This window comes from Nyctibius grandis, chromosome 11 (assembly GCF_013368605.1).
Source record: "Nyctibius grandis isolate bNycGra1 chromosome 11, bNycGra1.pri, whole genome shotgun sequence".
In the NCBI taxonomy this organism is placed as follows: Eukaryota; Metazoa; Chordata; class Aves; order Nyctibiiformes; family Nyctibiidae; genus Nyctibius; species Nyctibius grandis.
The window spans coordinates 2,290,689-2,309,340 of NC_090668.1; the positions used below are offsets into that span (position 1 = coordinate 2,290,689).

The following is an 18,652-nucleotide window of genomic DNA, read 5'->3' on the forward strand; positions in this document are numbered from 1 at the left end:
AAGAAAACCCTTCCCCAGCCCTCTGCCCTCGCTGCTTTGGCAGGAATTTGAACCATCCACCAAGAGGAATTCACCAGGGTGGGTTTAAACCCCCCTTTAAGCCGTGACTCTCCGTGCAAGTTTGAGCATTTCTTTTATTTTTACACTTAAATATTCTCTTTAAATACAGCGTTATCACCATGGAAAGAACAGAAAAGGCTGAAAAAGAAAAGAAATAGAAAGAGGACGAGCTTTGGAGACACAGTGGGAAGTGGAAAAGAAAAAAGCCACCTTAGTGTGAGACAGGGAGGGTTGGGAGTCGCGGTTTCAAGAGGACGAGGAGCTGGGGCAGGGGAAATGCCCCGGCTCCCGCGGCGGCTCGGTAGCACCAGAGAGGAGACGGGGCTGGTTGGGTTCTTGCACGACGACAGATCGAGTGGGAGGTGGTGAGTAGGTTTAAACCGAACAAAAATAATTATTAATAATAATAATATTAATAATAAAAGGCAGGAAACACGCTTTCATTGCACTATTAACAGCAGTTTTGTAAAAATAGAATCAATCCTATTAATTCTTATCCTGAAAGCACCCGTCCTAAGCGGCGTCTTAGGATTCATTCCATCCCCTGATGGAGCCTCTGGGCTCACCTAACGAGTCGCCTAACGAGCCTGCGGGTCCCGACCTGGCTGTGGTGGACACGGAGCTGGGGAGGGAGCGCGGAGTCCCTTGGAAATTAAAAAAAAAAGTGGGGAAAAAGACTTTGAACCCGTTCAAGTGTCACTGTGGTGGGTTTTTTTTTTGCAGCTCGGGGTCGCTGCATTTCGTCTGGCAGCTGGAAAATCCCCCCCAGGCCAAAGCGACGCCGGGGAAGGGACACGAGGACGGGGAAGGGACATGAGGACGTCAGGAGGGGACAAGGCTTCGTCCCGCCCGTGTTTAGCCCTTGGGAGCGGGGCGAGGGCAGGGAGAGCTGCCGGGGGTTAACGTGTGTTGAGTCGCCCCCCACCCGGCAACCCAGCCCTGTCCCCTCCGCTCTGCCCTGGGAGAAGGGGACGGTGTCCCCGGGGAGCTCAGTCCCGGAGCTCAGTCCCCGGCGGGGGGAAGAGCTGCTTCGCCCGGGTTAAGGCTCGCTTGGACCCGGTGAGAGCAGCAAAGGGCTTTTAAACCCCTTTTAAACCCCTTTCAGCACAGGGAGGCGATGCCAGAAGGACAAGAAGAGCCTTAAACTGCCACAACTCCCCCCCCCAAAGAATAATTAGGTAATAAAATAATTAGGTAATTGTCAGGCTGCAGTTTCCCCCTCCCCAATTTCCCCACTCCCCAGCTGGGACGGGTCCCTTCGGGCTCGTTTTCCGAGGGTGGCACCTGCGGGGCTGTATCGGGTTGAACCCCCCCGGCAGGAGAATCTCGTGGGGATCCAGGGGATGGGGTGGGGGGTCGGGGGGCCTCTTTGCTCCCCCCTTTCACAGGGGACATCGGGGGCTCTTCGCTCCCCCCCACCCTCCTGGGTCTCTCCTTAACTGGATTTGCTCAACCGGAGTCTGGTGAATGGTGGCGGGGGGGACAGAGGGGAGATGCTTCTTGTCGGGTGGAGCGAGGGGGGAGATGAAGGGGAGCAGGGTGATGTGCCCCCCCACCCTGCTGGGGCTGATTTTGGCAGGAGGGAAGGGGGGGATCCCTGTCCTGGCGCTGGGGGGGACGGAAAGTGCTTTTACTGCCTGGCTGGGGGACGTGGCAGCCGGTTGCCTGTCCCTCGAGGCTGGTGCGATGGGCGGACGCGGGTCACCATCACGGCGGTGAGGAGCTCAAACTCTTCAAATCCAGGTGGTTTAAATTCTCACTGATTTTTTTTGTTTTAGGAGGATTTCCAGGCTGCTGTCTCACCTCTCTTGCGCAATTGGAGCCTCCCCGTTGGCTCCCGGTCCTTCCCGCTCCATCCTGGTGGCAGGAGCCGGGGTGGCGGTGAGGAGGGAAGGGGGAGCGGCGCTGGGTTGGGACAGGGCTTGGTCAATGGTTAAAAGGAACCAAAAAGGAAAAAAGGTCTTTTTTTCCCTTAAAAAGCAGAGGGCAGAGGGCTCCCAGCGGCCCCAGGGATGGAGCTGCCAGGGGAAGCAGGAGGCTCCAGGGCTGGTGTGTCCCAGCATGTGGGTGGCAACCGAGCGGCCACCAGCATTGGCCAAGCCCTGACAACTGTCTCTGGCGTGTGTTGGGTCTGTGCGGTGGGGCGGTGGTAGCCAGGGAGGGGGCTGCAGGGGTGGCTCCTGGGAGAAGGTGCCAGAAGCTTCCCCAGCCCCAAGCGGGACCCGCCTCTGGGCAAGGCCGATGGTGGTGGCACCTCCTGAGGAAGGGAGAAAGAACCTGCTGGAAGCCCCGTGGCGAGCGGGATGGGAGAGGAACCCTACGGAGCCACCACAGGCGGTGAAGATGGAGGTGCTCCACATGCTGGAGCAGAGTCCCCTTCAGCCCCTGGTGAAGACCATGGTGAGGCAGGTTGTCCCACTGCAGCCCGTGGAGGACCATGGTGGATCAGAGATGGACCTGCAGCCCGTGGTGGATCACTGTGGAGTAGAGATAGACCTACAGCCCGTGGAGGACCACAGTGGAGCAGAGATGCCCTGGAGCCCGTGGAGGGCCACGGCGGCGAAGAGATGGACCTGCAGCCTGTGGAGGACCACGGTGGAGCAGATATGGACCTGCAGCGTGTGGTGGATCACAGTGGAGCAGAGATGCCCTGGAGCCCATGGAGGACCACGGCGGAGCAGAGATGGATCTGCAGCCCATGGAGGTCAATAGTGGAGCAGAGATGGACCTGCAGCCCATGGAAGAGGACCACAGCAGAGAAGAGATGGACCTGCAGCCCGTGGAGGACCACGGTGGAGCAGAGATACCCTGCAGCCCGTGGAGGACCATGGTAGAGCAGATATGGACCTGCAGCCCGTGAAGGACCACAGCAGAGCAGAGATGGGCCTGCAGCCCATGGTGGATCACAGTGGAGCAGAGACGCCCTGGAGCCCGTGGTGGATCACGGAGCGATGGCCGTGGGAGGGGTGGGGAAGGGGTTGGTAAGATTTGGGTTCATTTCTCCTTCCCCTGCGCCGATTTGATCGGTAACGAATCGATTTTCCCCCCAATCGAGCCCGTTTTGCCCGTGACGGTACCGGGGGAGCGACCCCTCCCCGGCCACCTCTCCCCGGTGACAGACTTTTCTCGGGGGGAGGAACACAGCAGCCGCCCAGTGCTCGGGCACCGCCTGGGCTTAAACCACGACACGGGGCGAGGGGAACGGAGCTTAAAACCCTCTGCACAAAGCAGCCCCTGCCCTCCCCCCCCATTAAAGAACCACCCGGGGCCGCTGCCGGTCCATAAAATATTATTGTCAATAAATAAACGAGCGCCGAGGGGTCGGCGGGGGGGGGAACGGGGCCGCTCACACGGGCGGGTCAGGCCCCAGCGAGGGCTCCTCGGCGGAGGGTGGCTGCGGCGGGGCGGGGGCCGGGGAGCGCGGGGAGGGGGGAGCAGCCGCCGCTTGGGAGCCCTCGGAGGACGCCGCGGCCTCCGGGGACGAGGGAGGATTTTGGGGTGATTCCCCTTTGGTGGTGGCTCGGCTGCAAGTCACCACGGGGACGGGGAGGACGCCGAGGGCCTTCTCGCCGGAGGAGGAGGACGGTGCCGGCGGCTCCACCGAGGTGCTCTCGCCCTTGGTACTCAGCCCCGGCCTCTGCTCCACCTGGTAGTAAACCACAGGCCCATCGTTCAAGTAGGGCTGGTCGCCCGCCGCTGAGGCCGCTTGCTCCGAGCCGTCGGCGAAGCAAAGGACGGACGAACCCGGAGGTAACTGGGCTTGGATGAGGATGGGAGCGGCGAGACCCGGGCACAAACCCTCCGGCACGGCCAGGGGCTCCTCCAGGATGCAAACGCCCAAACTCTCCACGCCGGAACCGTTGCTGGAGTCTTCCTCAGCCTTCAGCCTCTCCAGCTCCTCCGCCGTTTGCAGGTGCATGACGGCTGTCTCGTTCTCGGCCATGAACTCCTGGAAGTCCTGCGTCTCGGCCGGCGGCGGCCCCAGCCAGTCGCCGGCAGCACCGTGAGCGGCGGCGGCGGCTGCTCCCTCCTCCTCCGGCGCCCGCCCGCCCTGACGCTTGTTCTCCAGCTCCAGCTTCATGATGGTGTGGAGATAATGAGTCCGCACGCGGATGGGGTTGAATTCGATCCGCCCGGCCATGTTACCGCAGCCGTCCCGGGAGCAGCCGCAGGGGAAGGACATGCGATCCACCTGGCAGGGAGACAGAGACATGGCAGCTCCACCATCCCTCCCCAGAGCCTAAAATCCACCCCGGCGCTGCCTGACAGCGAGAATTTGGCGCTGGAGGGAGGTTTTTTCCCCATGAGGTGACCCCAAAACAAGCTGGAGCTGCACCCCGGCCCCTCCAGGAGCACCCAGCACCAGGATGAGCCCCGGTTTCACCACCAGCGTCTCCTTCCCCGCCTCACCTGGCATTTAATCCCGGCCTGGCTGCAGGCGCAGGCCTCGGGGTCGCAGTAGAGGCGGCAGTCGCAGCCGCACTCCTCCCGGGACAGCCGGATGGCCCGAAGCTCCTGCTTCTCCTCAGCATCGATGCGGTGAACGCCAGAAGCTCGGAGCAGAGCTCGGCGGCGTTTGGTGGGCAACGGTTGCAGGAAGAAATAGTCGTCCACTTCCACGTTCTCCACGTCGATGTCGTCGTCCGAGACGTCCTCGAGCGTCAGGCCCTCGGCCTCCTCCGACTCCACCGTGCCGTTCTTGGTGAGCTGCGGGGCGGCGGGGCAGAGTCAGAGGGGACAACGAACGCAGGTGACAAAGCAGGGTGGAGGATGCACGTCCCTCCAGCTGGCTCCTCGTCCTCTACCACCCACCCACCACCTGGCTCAGAGCCTTCCCTTGCCCCCTGGCACCAAGCAGGGGCTGGCACAGCGAGCTGAGCCCCCCACGGATCCATCCCGGTGCAATTCTGGACTGCGGGTGGGCTCGAGGCAGCTTCTAGGAGAAGGGAGAGGGGCAAAAAATATTAAATAATAAAAAAATTCAGAGCAGAGAATCCCTTTTCTGTCTTCCCTCTCCAACCAGTGAGAGAAAAGGAGGTCGCTGCTGCTTAAAATAGTGGGGTACTGGGAGAGCAGCAGCAGAGCATCCCCCAGCCCCGGGGAAAATGAGGTTTGAAAGCACCGGAGGGGACGGAGCTGGATCCTGCAACGCGCCTTCGCCCCCCTGCTCTGCTCCTTCGGCCTCCCCACGCGCTCAGATACCCCAAATCTCACCACCGAGGATAAATCATCGAATCAGGGAATGGTTTTGGTTGGGAAGGACCTTTAAGATCATCGAGTCCAACCGTTAACCCAGCACTGCCAAGGCCACCACTAACCCATGGCCCTCAGCACCACATCTACACGGCTTCTAAATCCCCCCAGGGATGGGGACTCCACCACTGCCCTGGGCAGCCTGTTCCAACGCTTGACAACCCTTTGGGGGAAGAAATTGTCCCTGATCTCCAACCTAAACCTCCCCTGGGGCAACTTGAGGCCATTTCCTCTCGTCCCATCACTTGTTACCTGGGAGAAGAGACCGACCCCCCCTCGCTACACCCTCCTTTCAGGCAGTTGTAGAGAGCGAGAAGGTCTCCCCTCAGCCTCCTTTTCTCCAGGCTGAACACCCCCAGGTCCCTCAGCCTCCTCATCACACTTGTGCTCTACAATGGGGTTCCCCAGCTCTCTGAAAGCTGGCAGACGTGGAGGCAGCCAGAGAGCTCCACGGCCTCCTGAGGAGCTGCTGTGGAAAAGCCTGGGTTTAAACAACAACAAAAAAAATTTAAAAAATAAAGAAAATAAAGAGGTGGGCGGCTGGATTTGCATCCCTCTGCCCGGAGCATCCCCCTGCGCAGAGCCCATCCTGCAGGCAACGCCCCAGCGCAGGGACGGGCTGGAAAACGGGCTGAGCAACCCGAGATCCTGCTCTGCCCCCGCTGCAGCCCGGCTGCCTCCTCCCAGACTGGAATTTCTCCCGGCACAGAGCTGGCGAGGTTTGGCCGACAGCTCCGAGCTCAGCACAGGCTGATGCTGCCCGGCCTGTCCCATGTGCAGGTGCAGCATCGACACAAAAAAAGAGGTAAAAGGAATAAAAAGGAAGAATTTAGCGGTGCTAAATCCATCCACAGCCGCTGCGAAATGCCAGCGTGGATCTGCTCGATGTCAATGATCGACAGCCGGCTAAACAGGAGCCAGCAGTGTGCCCAGGTGGCCAATGGCATCCTGGCCTCTCTTAGGAATAGTGTGGCCAGTCGGTCTGGGGCAGGGATCGTCCCTCTGTGCTCGGCACTGGTGAGGCTGCACCTTGAATCCTGTGTCCAGTTGTGGGCCCCGCACTTCAAGAGAGATGTTGAGGTGTTGAAGCGAGTGCAGAGGAGGGCGACCAAGGTGGGGAAGGGTCTGGAGGGTCTGACCTGCGAGGAACGGCTGAGGGAGCTGGGGGGGTTTAGCCTGAAGAAGAGGAGGCTCCGAGGTGACCTTAGTGCAGTCTACAACTACCTGAAGGGAGGTTGGAGCGGGGTGGGAGTCGGCCTCTTCTCCCAGGCAACCAGCGACAGGACAAGAGGACACAGCCTCAAGCTTGGCCAGGGGAGGGTCAGGTTGGACATGAGGAAGCATTTCTTCTCAGCAAGGGTCATTAGCCATTGGAAGGGGCTGCCCAGGGAGGTGGTGGAGTCACCATCTCTGGAGGGGTTTAAGACAAGACTGGCCATGGCACTTAGTGCCCGGTCTAGTTGCCATGGTGGTGTCAGGGCCATGGTTGGACTCGATGATCCCAGAGGGCTCTTCCAACCTCATTGATTCTGGGATTCCTTCAGCTGACGCTGAAGCTCCACCAAAGCTCAGCGAAGCGTTTCCCAGCTACGGCATCACCCCGAGTTTCACCAGCGCCATCCCCATCTCCCCCTGGCAATACCTTCATTTTCTTGGCGTGGAGTTTCTCTTCTTTGAGATGTTCCCGTAGGATCTCGCGGTGATTCACCTCCTGCTCCTGAGCGAACTCGCAGAGGGTGTAACGGCGGACGGAGTTGTGGCGTTGGGCCATGCCCAGGGAGCTGCCGCCTTGGCTGGGGACGCTGGTGAAGCCTTGGCGGCGGGCGAAGTAGTAGACGGTGACTTGGTCGAAGCGGACGTTCTTCCTGCGAAGCTGCTTCTGGCGCTTCAGGATGGACGTGGCTGAGAGCGGGGGGAGGAAGGCAGAGAGGGGCTGTTAGGAGCCAAAAAAACCCTGTCGAGAGTCCCCTGAAGTCCTCCTGCCCCACGGGGAAGCGGCTTTTCTGCACCCCCTGAGCCCTCGGGCTCCCGGGAGCTGGTCGAGGTCGTGGTGGTGGCCCTTGGGCTGTGGCTGTGTCCACACCGGCTGCGCTCGTACCTAGAGCGACCCCGTTAATCCCCGTCCCCCCGAAACCATCATCACCCCCTTTGGCCACCAAAATAGCTCAGTGGGAGGGAGGAAATGTCCAGGATGGGCCTCGGGCACCCGGTTTGGGGTGAAATATCTGAAATCCCGGGGTCTGGCACGACCCGTGATGGGGATGGGCACTGCGCATGGCCCCAGAGGGGTTAGAGAGGGGAACATGGGGGGAGTGGAGCCAGCCCCACACCCAGGGGAGGGGCAGAGCCAGCCCCACAGCCAGGGGAGGAGCAGAGCCAGCCCCACACCCAGGGAAGGGCAGAGCCAGCCCCACAAACAGGGGAGGGCAGAGCCAGCCCCACACCCAGGGAAGGGCAGAGCCAGCCCCACACCCAGGGAAGGGCAGAGCCAGCCCCACACCCAGGGAAGGGCAGAGCCAGTCCCACACCCAGGGGAGGGCAGAGCCAGTCCCACAGCCAGGGGAGGGCAGAGCCAGCCCCACAGCCAGGGGAGGAGCAGAACCAGCCCCACAGCCAGGGGAGGAGCAGAACCAGCCCCACACCCCGGTGCCCCGTGCTCGGTGGCGGCAGCAGCAGCCGGGGCGGTCCCCGAGCACTCACGTATGAGGCCGGTGGAGCTGGCGGGGTTGACGCTGTCGCAGCTGTCGGCGCTGTCGCTGTTGGAGATCTCGTCGTCCGAGTTGGAGCCCGGCGAGCCCACGTCCGCATCCTCAAACTTCCTCTTGAGCCCGGCGCTCGCGATCCCGTCCATTGGGCCCCGGTTCGCATGGAGAGCCGGCGGGCGGCGAGGAGAGGGGGACACTCCACTGGCTCCACGGGCTCACCGCGTCCCTGGGAGAAAGACAAAAGCCGTTAACGGCGTTTCGGATACGCCAACATTGCTTGGGATCAACCAGGAAAGGCTTCCCTGGCTTCTTGGGCAGCTTCACAGAATCCCGGAATCACTGAGGTTGGAAGAGCCCTCTGGGCTCATCGAGTCCAACCGTTGCCCTGACACCACCATGGCAACTAGACCAGGGCACTAAGGGCCATGTCCAGTCTTGTCTTAAACCCCTCCAGAGATGGTGACTCCACCACCTCCCTGGGCAGCCCCTTCCAATGGCTAATGACCCTTGCTGAGAAGAAATGCTTGGAAAGGAGCTGTTGGTTGGGAAGGACCTTTGAGATCATCGAGTTACCCCAGCTCTGCCAAGGCCACCACTAACCCATGGCCCTCAGCACCACATCTACACGGCTTTTAAATCCCCCCAGGGATGGGGACTCCACCACTGCCCTGGGCAGCCTGTTCCAACACTTGACAACCCTTTGGGGGAAGAAATTGTCCCTGATCTCCAACCTAAACCTCCCCTGGCGCAACTTGAGGCCATTTCCTCTCGTTCCATCACTTGTGACTTGGGAGAAGAGACCGACCCCCACCTCACTACACCCTCCTTTCAGGCAGTTGTAGAGAGCGAGAAGGTCTCCCCTCAGCCTCCTTTTCTCCACGCTAAACACCCCCAGCTCCCTCAGCCGCTCCTCACAAGCTCTCCAGACTCTTCTCCTTGTGCTCCAGACCCTTCACCACCTTCGCTGCCCTTCTCTGGACTCACTCCAGCACCTCAAGGTCTGTCTTGTCGTGAGGGGCCCAAAACTGCACCCAGGATTCGAGGTGCGGCCTCACCAGTGCCGAGTACAGGGGGACGATCCCTGCCCTGGTCCTGCTGGCCACACTAGTGCTGACACAAGCCAGGATGCTGGTGGCCTTCTTGGCCACCTGGGCACGCTGCTGGCTCATATCCAGCCATCGATCAACACCCCCCCAGGTCCCTCAGCCGCTCCTCACAAGTTCTCCAGACCCTTCTCCTTGTGCTCCAGACCCTTCACCACCTTCCTTGCCCTTCTCTGGACTCACTCCAGCACCTCCTCCAAAAAAAGCCTCCTGGCCCCGGGGAAATGCTCAGCTCCAGCTTGGGCCAGGAAATTTTTTGGGAGCTGATCCCCCAGTGAGGAGACCTGCGAGCACCACCGATGCTTCTGGGTCACCGTGACACCAGCGGTTCTGCTTTTGAGCCGAGCCCGGGGCGTCCCTTGTCCCTTGTCCCCATCCCCAGGGCCAGGCTGGAGCAGGGAAACCTCCTGGGATACCCGTACCCCCCACGCCGGGGGAGCCCAGCACCCACCCGCCGTGCCATCTCCTCTCCTCTCCGCTTTGTGTTCCCTCGGCTCCGACCGCCGTTCTCATGGCAACGGAACAACCGGCTTCGGAAAAAACCACCACTTCAGGCGCCGGCATCGCTGCAGAACCCAGGGACAGCTTTGGGGGGGATCCGAGGGGCTTCGGGGGCACCCGGGCAGCGAGAGGCACCGCTGGCACTGGGGTAAAGCTCAGGGACGGGCTCCACATCCCCTCCGGCGTCTTTAAACCCCAAAAAGAAACGCCGGTGCCCTCCTTCTCCCCCTAAAAACGACGCGCCGGTGCCAAAGCCGCAGCTGCGGCAAAGCCCCCGCATCAGGGCGCGATTTCCCAGCCCGCGGATGCCCCGGGTTGGGTTGAAATACGCCTTTTTAGGGTATTTATTTGTAGGTAAATTGCTGAATCCTCTTGCTAAAGGAACGGGGTGGGGGGGAAAGCTGCTGTTGAACCGGCGTCAGCCCAATTAAGAAGACGATTTAACGACCCTGAGCGCGGACACGAGCGGAGGCGGAAAACACCCGCTCGAGCGTCACTGCCACCACGTCCCTGACCCCCCCCATCGCCCCAAAACGGCCCCATTTCTGCACCCAGGAGGTCCCCGACCAGGCTCCTGCGGGTGCTGCTTGTCTCAACCAACTTCCTCGGCCTCATTTTAGGAAGGAGATAATTAACGAGGAGAGTCACTCCCGTTCCCTCGAAAGCGAATCTTCAAAATATCAGTTAAAAAAACCTTCTCCCCCGGCGGAGGAAAATCAGTGACGGCGGCTGGGGTGGGCACCCCCCACCTGCGGCATCAAACCCCGGCCGGGGACGGAGACCCCAGGTCCTTCCCCGCCTGGATCCGTCGTTTCAATCATGTTTCTGATAAAGGATCAAGTCGAAACTGCCCCAAAATTGGGGGAAAATGAAGCTAAAGGCGACGAGGTGGGGGCTGCGCCGAGGGACGGCTGGGGCCGAGGATGAGGAGCTCGCGGAGACGCTGCAGGCGATGGGGCAGCTGCAAAATACAAGTTTTCATCTCGTTCCTCGGTGCTAGAAGCTTCCCGTGCCCACGCGGGCATCCTCCTCCTCTTCTTCCTCCTCCTCCATCAGCAGGCGGTTGCCCCCGTGCCACGCAAAGGTTGGTTTAATTCATTTATTAGCTCAAATTATCCTTATTTTTTAAATACCCCGAGCGCAGAAGCAGCTCAGAAGCCCCAGAGAGCGTTTCAGAGAATCCCCCGGAGCGCGGAGGGTGGGAAACCTTCGCCCCCCACGTTGGATTTTGCTCCGGGGGGAGGATTTTTAGCCCCAACATCGGGGTCTGGCTGAAGCGAAGGTTTAAGGAGAGAAGGGGGTGAAGAGCCGGCGTCCTCCCTCTGGCAGGGGAAAACTTCTCCTCCTCCACCAAAACCACAGCCAGGGTAAAAAAATAATATAATAAATCTATTCCTGATGGTGGTAAGAGTTAAAATGGGGGGGAAAAATGAAAATAAATAAAATCATTGAGTTTTTCAATGGAGATGAAGCCCCAAGGGGAGGATTTGGGATGGGGCAAGAAAAAACGTGACTCAAAGCCCATGGGGAAGGGGCCACGCGACCCCAATTCCCTCTTTTCCGCTACTAAACCACCCCAAAAAGGAGCTCAAGTAAAAATAGTCGTTTTTTGCCAGTGCTGGGATTGCCTTTGGGAGCGGGGAGGGGGGCAGGAGAGCTGGGAGTCGCGTGGTCCCGGACACAAGGAGCCTCCCCAGACGGAGCTGGTCGAGCCACGGGGCTCCAAAAAATGTGATGGGGAAAACCTGCTGCACCTCAAAGCTCCTCCAAGGTTGATTAACGAGCCCGGATCATCACGAGTAATTAACACTGTCGTGCTGCAGTGAAAAAAAACCCCAAACACTCCTGGTTTGCTCCTGGTTTTTGGGAGAGGAGAGAGGTGGGAGCAGCTCCGTGGTGCCCAAAGCTCGTTTGTTGGTGCCAACGGATCCGTCACCCTCAGTCCGGTCCCGCTAATGAGCTTTGTTTCACCTCTGGGCCCCGCTAACGAGCTTCGTTTTGCCTCTGGGTCCCACTAACGAGCTTCGTTTTGCCTCCAGCATCGCCTCCGACGCTCCCCGATCCCACATCGGCCGCGCTGCCGGGCTGCTTGTCCGGGGCGGAGACCGATAAAGAGCAATTCCCGAGCGACAAGCGGTTTTATTCCAGATATTCAGATTAATTAGTAATTAATAATGACCAAGCGGGAACCTTCTGAGCATCCTACGGATTTTGTGATGGCTCCCGAAAATCTCGCACGGATCAAAGGCTCCGAGACAGAATAACTCCAGATTTCCTCCTCGTATTTACTCCCCTCTACAAACAGCTTTAACCACATCCCTCAAGCACCAATTTTTGGGTGGAGGCTGGTTTAAATAAGCTTTTAAATAAAAACAGAGGCAAAAGCAGATCCTGACGAAGGGTTTTGAGGTAGAGGAGATGTTAAATATAAGGACACGGGATTATTTCAGCAGCTGGATGAGGAGAAGGTGGGAATGACACAGGAGCAGGAAGAAAATAAATATATAAAATATATAAAATAAATATATAGGGAGAGACCCCCGGGCTGAGCAGCCACCGGCGGGCATCAGAGCAGCATCCCCACCCCGGCCGGGTTGGTAATGGGTGGATTTAAGGCCAGATCATGGATAAAAACCAGGAAAAATATAATTGAGGAATAACCAAAGGAGCCAGTTTAACTCCGTCGCGGCTCTCGGCGTCTGCTGGAGGGTAACGGCAGCGCCGGCAGCTGCAATTTCATATTCATCCCTTGAGATCACGACGGCTCCCAGCAGCGATTTCAATCACAAAACATCTCCCTCCCTGGGTAAAACCCCCCCAAAAAAGGGGCTTCGCCCCCCCCTGCCCCCGGCTCGGCTCTCGCCCTCGTTACCAACGATGCGGCAGGATGAGGATCGCCGGGGATGACACGGCAGCAGCGCTGCGGAGCATCACGCCGTGACGTCGGGGACGGAGAGGGGGGAGCGTGCCGAGGTGCTGAGCACCCCACCCCGCTCGCCGCCGGCCCCGACAGCAACCGCAACCCCGGAGCTTTGCGGGAGTGTGAAATAAAACACCCTTCAGCAGCTCCCACCATCGTCCCGAAGCCCCCCGGGTCATCGGCAAAGCCCCCCTGGGTCATCGGGGAAAGCCTCAGAATCCCAGAATCACTGAGGGTGGAAGAGCCCTCAGGGACCATCAAGTCCAACCATGGCCCTGACACCACCATGGCAACTAGACCAGGGCACTAAGGGCCATGGCCAGTCTTGTCTTAAACCCCTCCAGAGATGGTGACTCCACCACCTCCCTGGGCAGCCCCTTCCAGTGGCTAATGACCCTTGCTGAGAAGAAATGCTTCCTCATGTCCAACCTGACCCTCCCCTGGCCAAGCTTGAGGCTGTGTCCTCTTGTCCTGGCGCTGGCTGCCTGGGAGAAGAGGCCGACTCCCACCCCGCTCCACCCTCCCTTCAGGTAGTTGTAGACTGCACTAAGGTCACCTCTGAGCCTCCTCTTCTCCAGGCTAAACACCCCCAGCTCCCTCAGCCGTTCCTCGCAGGTCAGACCCTCCAGACCCTTCCCCACCTTGGTCGCCCTCCTCTGCACTCGCTCCAACACCTCAACATCTCTCTTGAAGTGCGGGGCCCAGAACTGGACACAGGATTCAAGGTGCGGCCTCACCAGTGCCGAGTACAGAGGGACGATCCCTTTCCCACACTGGCTGGCTGCACTATTCCTAAGAGGCCAGGAAGCCACTGGCCACCTGGGCACGCTGCTGGCTCACGTTCAGCCGCTGGCGATCAGCACCCCCAGGGCTCTTTCTCACCACTCTTCCCCCAGCCTGTAGCACTGCGGGGGGTTGGTGTGGCCCAAGTGTCAGACCCGGCCCTTGTTCTTGTTGAACCTCACGCCGTTGGTCTCGGCCCATCTACCCAACCTGTCCAGACCCCTCTGCAGACCCTTCCTGCCCTCCAGCAGATCCACACTCCCACCCAGCTTGGGGTCAGCTGCACATTCACTGAGGGTGCCCTCGATCCCTACGTCTGGATCTTCTATAAAGATATTGAACAGCACCGGCCCCAGAACTGAGCCCTGGGGAACACCGCTAGTGACCAGCCGTCATTTGGACTTTGCCCCATTCCCCACCACTCTCTGGGCCAGTTTTTAACCCAGCAAAGAGTCCCCCCATCCAAGCCCCGGGCAGCCAGTTTGTCTGGGAGGATGCTGGGGGAGACAGTGTCGAATCCCAGAATCAATGAGGTTGGAAGAGCCCTCTGGGACCATCGAGTCCAACCATCGCCCTGACACCACCATGGCAACTAGACCAGGGCACTAAGTGCCATGTCCAGTCTTTCCTCAAACCCCTCCAGAGATGGTGACTCCACCACCACGCCTCATTGAAGTCTAGATAGATCCATCCACAGCCCTGCCCTCGTCTACTGAGCGGGTCACTTGGTCACAGGAGATCAGGTTGGTCAAGCAGGACCTCGACCCCACCGAGGATGGGGAAAGGGGGGGTTTATCGCCGAGGGGAAGCGAACGAAGCCTCACGCTTCTCCGCGGAGCAAATAAAGTAGCTCACCTCCTCGAGGATGGCCGGCGGGACAGGGAGCCCCCGGCGCCGCAGAAGGGCTTTGGTTTAGGTCCGGCCCCGCGTGGGAAGGGTCCGGCATCGCTCGAGCACGTGGCTGGACACAGAGCGCGTAAACCCCTCTCCAAGGTGGGGAAAAATGAAGCTGCTGCTCGATAATCGCCGCAGAATTAAACCAGGAGGAGGCAAAAACGGTCGGATCCGGAGGCACCTCCAGCTGGCACAGCCCCCGGCACGGAGCACGTCACCACCGGGCCGTGGTCCCTCAAATCCAGGCGTTATCCCAGGGCAGGAACTCGGGCAGACGCTCGTATCGATGAGCCCAGAAACGAGAAGGACCTGGGTGTTCTGGTGGACGCCAAGTTCCCCATGAGCCAGCAGTGTGTCCTTGGGGCCAGGAAGGCCAACAGTGTCCTGGGGTGCATGAGGAAGAGTGTAGCCAGCAGGTCGAGGGAGGTTCTCCTGCCCCTCTACATGGCCCTGGTGAGGCCACACCTGGACTAAGTGGGTCCGGTTCTGGGCCTCCCAGTTCCAGAAAGACAAGGAGCTACTGGAGAGGGTCCAGCGGAGGGGTACGGAGATGGTCAGAGGGCTGGAGCATCTCTGCTGCGAGGAGAGGCTGAGGGAGCTGGGGCTGTTCAGCTGGAGAAGAGCAGACTGAGGGGGGATCTTATCAATGCTCACAAATACCTCAGGGGGGGTGTCAAGGGGATGGGGCCAGACTCTTCTCAGTGGTGCCCAGCGCCAGGACAAGGGCAATGGGCACAAGCTGAGACACGGGAAGTTCCATCTGAATATGAGGAACTTCTTGACTTGGCGGGTGCCAGAGCCCTGGCACAGGCTGCCCAGGGAGGGTGGGGAGTCTCCTTCTCTGGAGATATTCAAACCCCGCCTGGACGTGACTCTGTGCAACGTGCTCTGGGTGACCCTGCTTGGGCAGGGGTTGGGGTGGATGATCTCCAGAGGTCCCTTCTGACCCCAACCACTCTGGGATTCTGGGAGATGACACCATTTCCACGCCGGCGGGGGCGGCTGCTCGGAGTTTGGCCGTTGGACTCATTCGGGGTTTTTCCCCCCCGATCCGACCGTCAGGCTCTGCAGGTGGAAGGTTGATGGCTTTGCCGGGCGGTGTTTCGGTGATCCCAGCTCAGCCTGGGCGGGTCCTCACACCCCCAGCGGGTTTTTAAGCCAAACGGCAGAAGATTCGGTTTCTTCTTCTACGCTGCCACTAACGAACGTGGCTAACGAGGAAATCTAGGCTACGGCTCCCACGGCTCGAGCACCGCCGGAGCCTGCGCTTACACAACCGCCACGGCAACGAGTAGCGATGGGGGCGGGTTGTCCTCGAGCCCCGATTCCCCTCGGTGCGCCCGCCAAAGGGGGGGAAGATCCTTCCCCGGTGCTGCCCCAACCTCCTGGGGAGGGTCAGGTGGGTGCTATGGGGAAAAAAAGCCCTCGCTTGGTCCTTGGCCCCGCAGCAGAATCAAGGTGTAAAGGTGGGTCCAGCCCATGTCACCCGTGGTGGCTCTGCACAACATCTTGGCCCAAAGGCCTTGAAGGTGAGGGAGACCTTGAAGGTGAGGGAGACCTTGAAGGTGAGGGAGACCTTGAAGGTGAGGGAGACCTTGAAGGTGAGGGAGACCTTGAAGGTGAGGGCAGAACACCTTGATCCAAAGACCTCGAAGGTGAGGGAGACCTTGAATACAAGGGAGACCCTGAAGATAAGGCTGACACTGAAGGTGAGGCCAAGGGAGACCTTGAAGGTGAGGGAGACCCTGAAGGTGAGGGAGACCCTGAAGGTGAGGGAGACCCTGAAGGTGAGGCCAAGGGAGACTCTGAAGGCGATGGAGATCCTGAAGATGAGGCTAACCCTGAACGTGAGGCCAAGGGAGACCTCGAAGGCAAGGGCAGAACACCTTGATCCAAAGACCTTGAAGGTGAGGGAGACCCCGAAGGCGAGGCCGAGGATGTCACCGCGGTTGTCCCACTGGTCCAGCTCCTCCCGAGGGTGAGCGGGGGGTTGCTGAGCTGACCCCTCGCTCCTGGGTGCTCTTCTCACCTGGGTGAGAGGGGTGAGACTCCACGGGGCGGCTGACAGGAGCTGCGGGGCTCCCTCCAGACAGCGGCCACGGCTACGGACAGCGGGTCCTGGCCACCGCGCCATGAAGAGACCACGGAGCACCTGCGCTTGGGGGACTCCAGACCACCATCGGGGTCACTCCAGACCACCATCCGCTCCAGCACCGACCTCGGCTTCCACCGCAGGAACCCCGAGGGGAACCGGGGCCACGGCGCAGCGAGGTCCGGGCAAGGAGAAACCTTCTCCACCGCCCAGGGCTGGTGGAGGTCCCACCACCGTCCACCACGAGGGGGGATCATCCCAACCCCCTCCTCACCTTCCAGGGTCTGCGACGGGGGGCAACGGCCCCGTGCAACGGCCCCTCCTTGTGCAACGGCCCCTCCCCGCCTGCGGGGCCACCAGACCAGGACCCCACCACGACTCTTCCTCCAGGCCCACGTGTCCCACCATCATCATCGCCTCCTTCCCCCCACCGCCACGTGGCTTCTCAGGGACCCCTGTAATGGCCCCCCCAACCACGCCTCCACCCCAACGTGACCCCCACCCACAAGGACCCCATCCCCTATAGGTCCCTCGAGGATAAGCCGCTATAAGGGCACCCCATGTCCTCCATAGGACCCTCAGTGCCCCCATATCCCCCATAGCCCCCCCAGGGACAGGAAAAGGGAGTCCCAGCCGTAAGGGCCCCCCACATCCCCTATAGCCACCCCCCCATATAGGGGTGCCCCACATCCCCCACAGGCCCCCAAAACACAGGGGGGCAGAGCCCCAGGTGCAAAGCCCCCCCCCTACACCCTCTATAGGTCCCCACATCCCCTATAGACCTGCAACTGTAAGGACCCCCCACATTCCCTATAGGCCCCCCACATCCCCTAGCCCCCCCAGCTGGTAAAGACACCCCCCCTCCCTTATAGACCCCCCTACATCCTTTATAGGCCCAGAGCTGGAGAAGGGCCCCCCCATCCCCTATAGACCCGCAGCTGTAAGCTGCCCCTGCATCCTCTAAGCGTCCCCCAGCTAGAAAAGACCCTCCCCATCCCCTATAGGCCCCCCCCAGCTGGAACAGGCCTCCACGTCCCCTATAGGCCCCTGCATCCTCTCTATGCTCCCCCAGCTAGAAAAGGCCCCCCCATCCCCTATAGGCTCCCCAGCTATAAGGGCCCTCTGCATCCTCTGTAGCCACCACCAGCTAGAAAAGGCCTTCATGTCCCTACAGGGCCCTACATCCTCTATATGTCCCCTCAGCTAGAAAAGACCCCCCCCAATCCCCTATAGGCCCCCCAGCTGTAAGACCCCTCATGTCCCCTATATGCCCCCCACAGCTGGAAAAGGCCTTCACATCCCTTATAGGCCCCTGCATCCTCTAAGCTTCCCCCAGCTAGAAAAGACCCTCCCCATCCCCTATAGGCCCCCCAGCTGTAAAGCCCCTCACATCCCCTATAGGCCCCTGCATCTTCAATAGACCCCTCAGCTAGAAAATGCCTCCCACCATCCCCTATAGGCCCCCCAGCTAGAAAACGCCCCCCCATCCCCTATAGGCTCCCCAGCTATAAGGGACTTCTGCATCCTCTCTAGCCCCCACCAGCTGAAAAAGGCCCCCACATCCTCCATATGCCCCCCAGCTACAAAAGACCCCTCCCATCCCCTATACCCCACCCCAGCTGTAAGGGCCCCCTCCATGCCCTACAGGTCGTCCATCCCCTATAGCCCCGCTCAGCTGTAAGGGCCCCCCATCCCCTACAGCCCCCATCAGCTGTAAGGCCCCCCCCCATCCCCTACAGCCCCCCCATCCCCTACAGGCCTCCCCAGCGCCCTATAGCCCCCCCCCTATATCTCCCCTCAACTCTAAGCCCTCCCCCTCCCCATAGGCCCCCGGCTGCAGGAGCAAGGAGAGGCCGCCCTCCCCAACCCCAGCACCCCCTCCCCTCTCTCCCCCCCCACTCACCGGGTCACCCCGGGCGGGGCGGGGCCGGGGCGGCTCCTCGGGGGTGGGTGGAGGGGCGCCGGGCGCACGCTGGGGCCGGGGCCGCACGGACCCGCCCCGCCGCCGCTCGCCGACAACAATGGGGCCGCGGCCGTTGCACCGCCCCTTATATACCCCGCGTCACGTGACCGACACGCCCCCACCCACCTCCCGCCGCGGGGCAGGCTGGGAAAGCGAGTCCAGCGGCGGGAACGTGCGGCGCGGCCGCGAGGCACGCCGGGAAATGTAGTGCGGAAGTGAAGGGCGGGGGGGCGCTGGGCAAGGCCCGGCCCGCTCCCCTCAGCCCCCACCGCCCCCCAGCTCAGGGCCTCGGGGGGCTTCACCCCCTGCGGGGCTGGGGAAGGGCCTGAAGGGGATGGGGGGGGACACAGGGAGTGCACCCCAAACCTATTTGGGGGT

General features: G+C 60.7%; 1 protein-coding gene across 6 annotated transcripts; it reads right to left on the bottom strand.

Moving 5' to 3' along the window:
- Positions 1-184: 184 nt before the first annotated feature.
- CSRNP2 (cysteine and serine rich nuclear protein 2) lies at positions 185-18,284 on the bottom strand. Of its 6 annotated transcripts, none has more exons than XM_068410622.1 (6): positions 18,215-18,262; positions 14,181-14,603; positions 8,014-8,244; positions 6,956-7,215; positions 4,471-4,767; positions 185-4,252 (listed from the first exon to the last, which is right to left on the bottom strand). In XM_068410622.1, exons 3-6 carry the CDS (start codon positions 8,162-8,164, stop codon positions 3,407-3,409), a joined length of 1,554 nt encoding a protein of 517 aa, XP_068266723.1. In that variant the 5' UTR covers positions 8,165-8,244; positions 14,181-14,603; positions 18,215-18,262; the 3' UTR covers positions 185-3,406. The 6 variants fall into 6 exon arrangements, with proteins under 6 accessions (XP_068266723.1, XP_068266720.1, XP_068266722.1 ...); XM_068410619.1 differs by having other exon boundaries at positions 14,181-16,248; positions 18,215-18,248; XM_068410621.1 differs by having other exon boundaries at positions 14,181-15,625; positions 18,215-18,247.
- Positions 18,285-18,652: the final 368 nt, after the last annotated feature.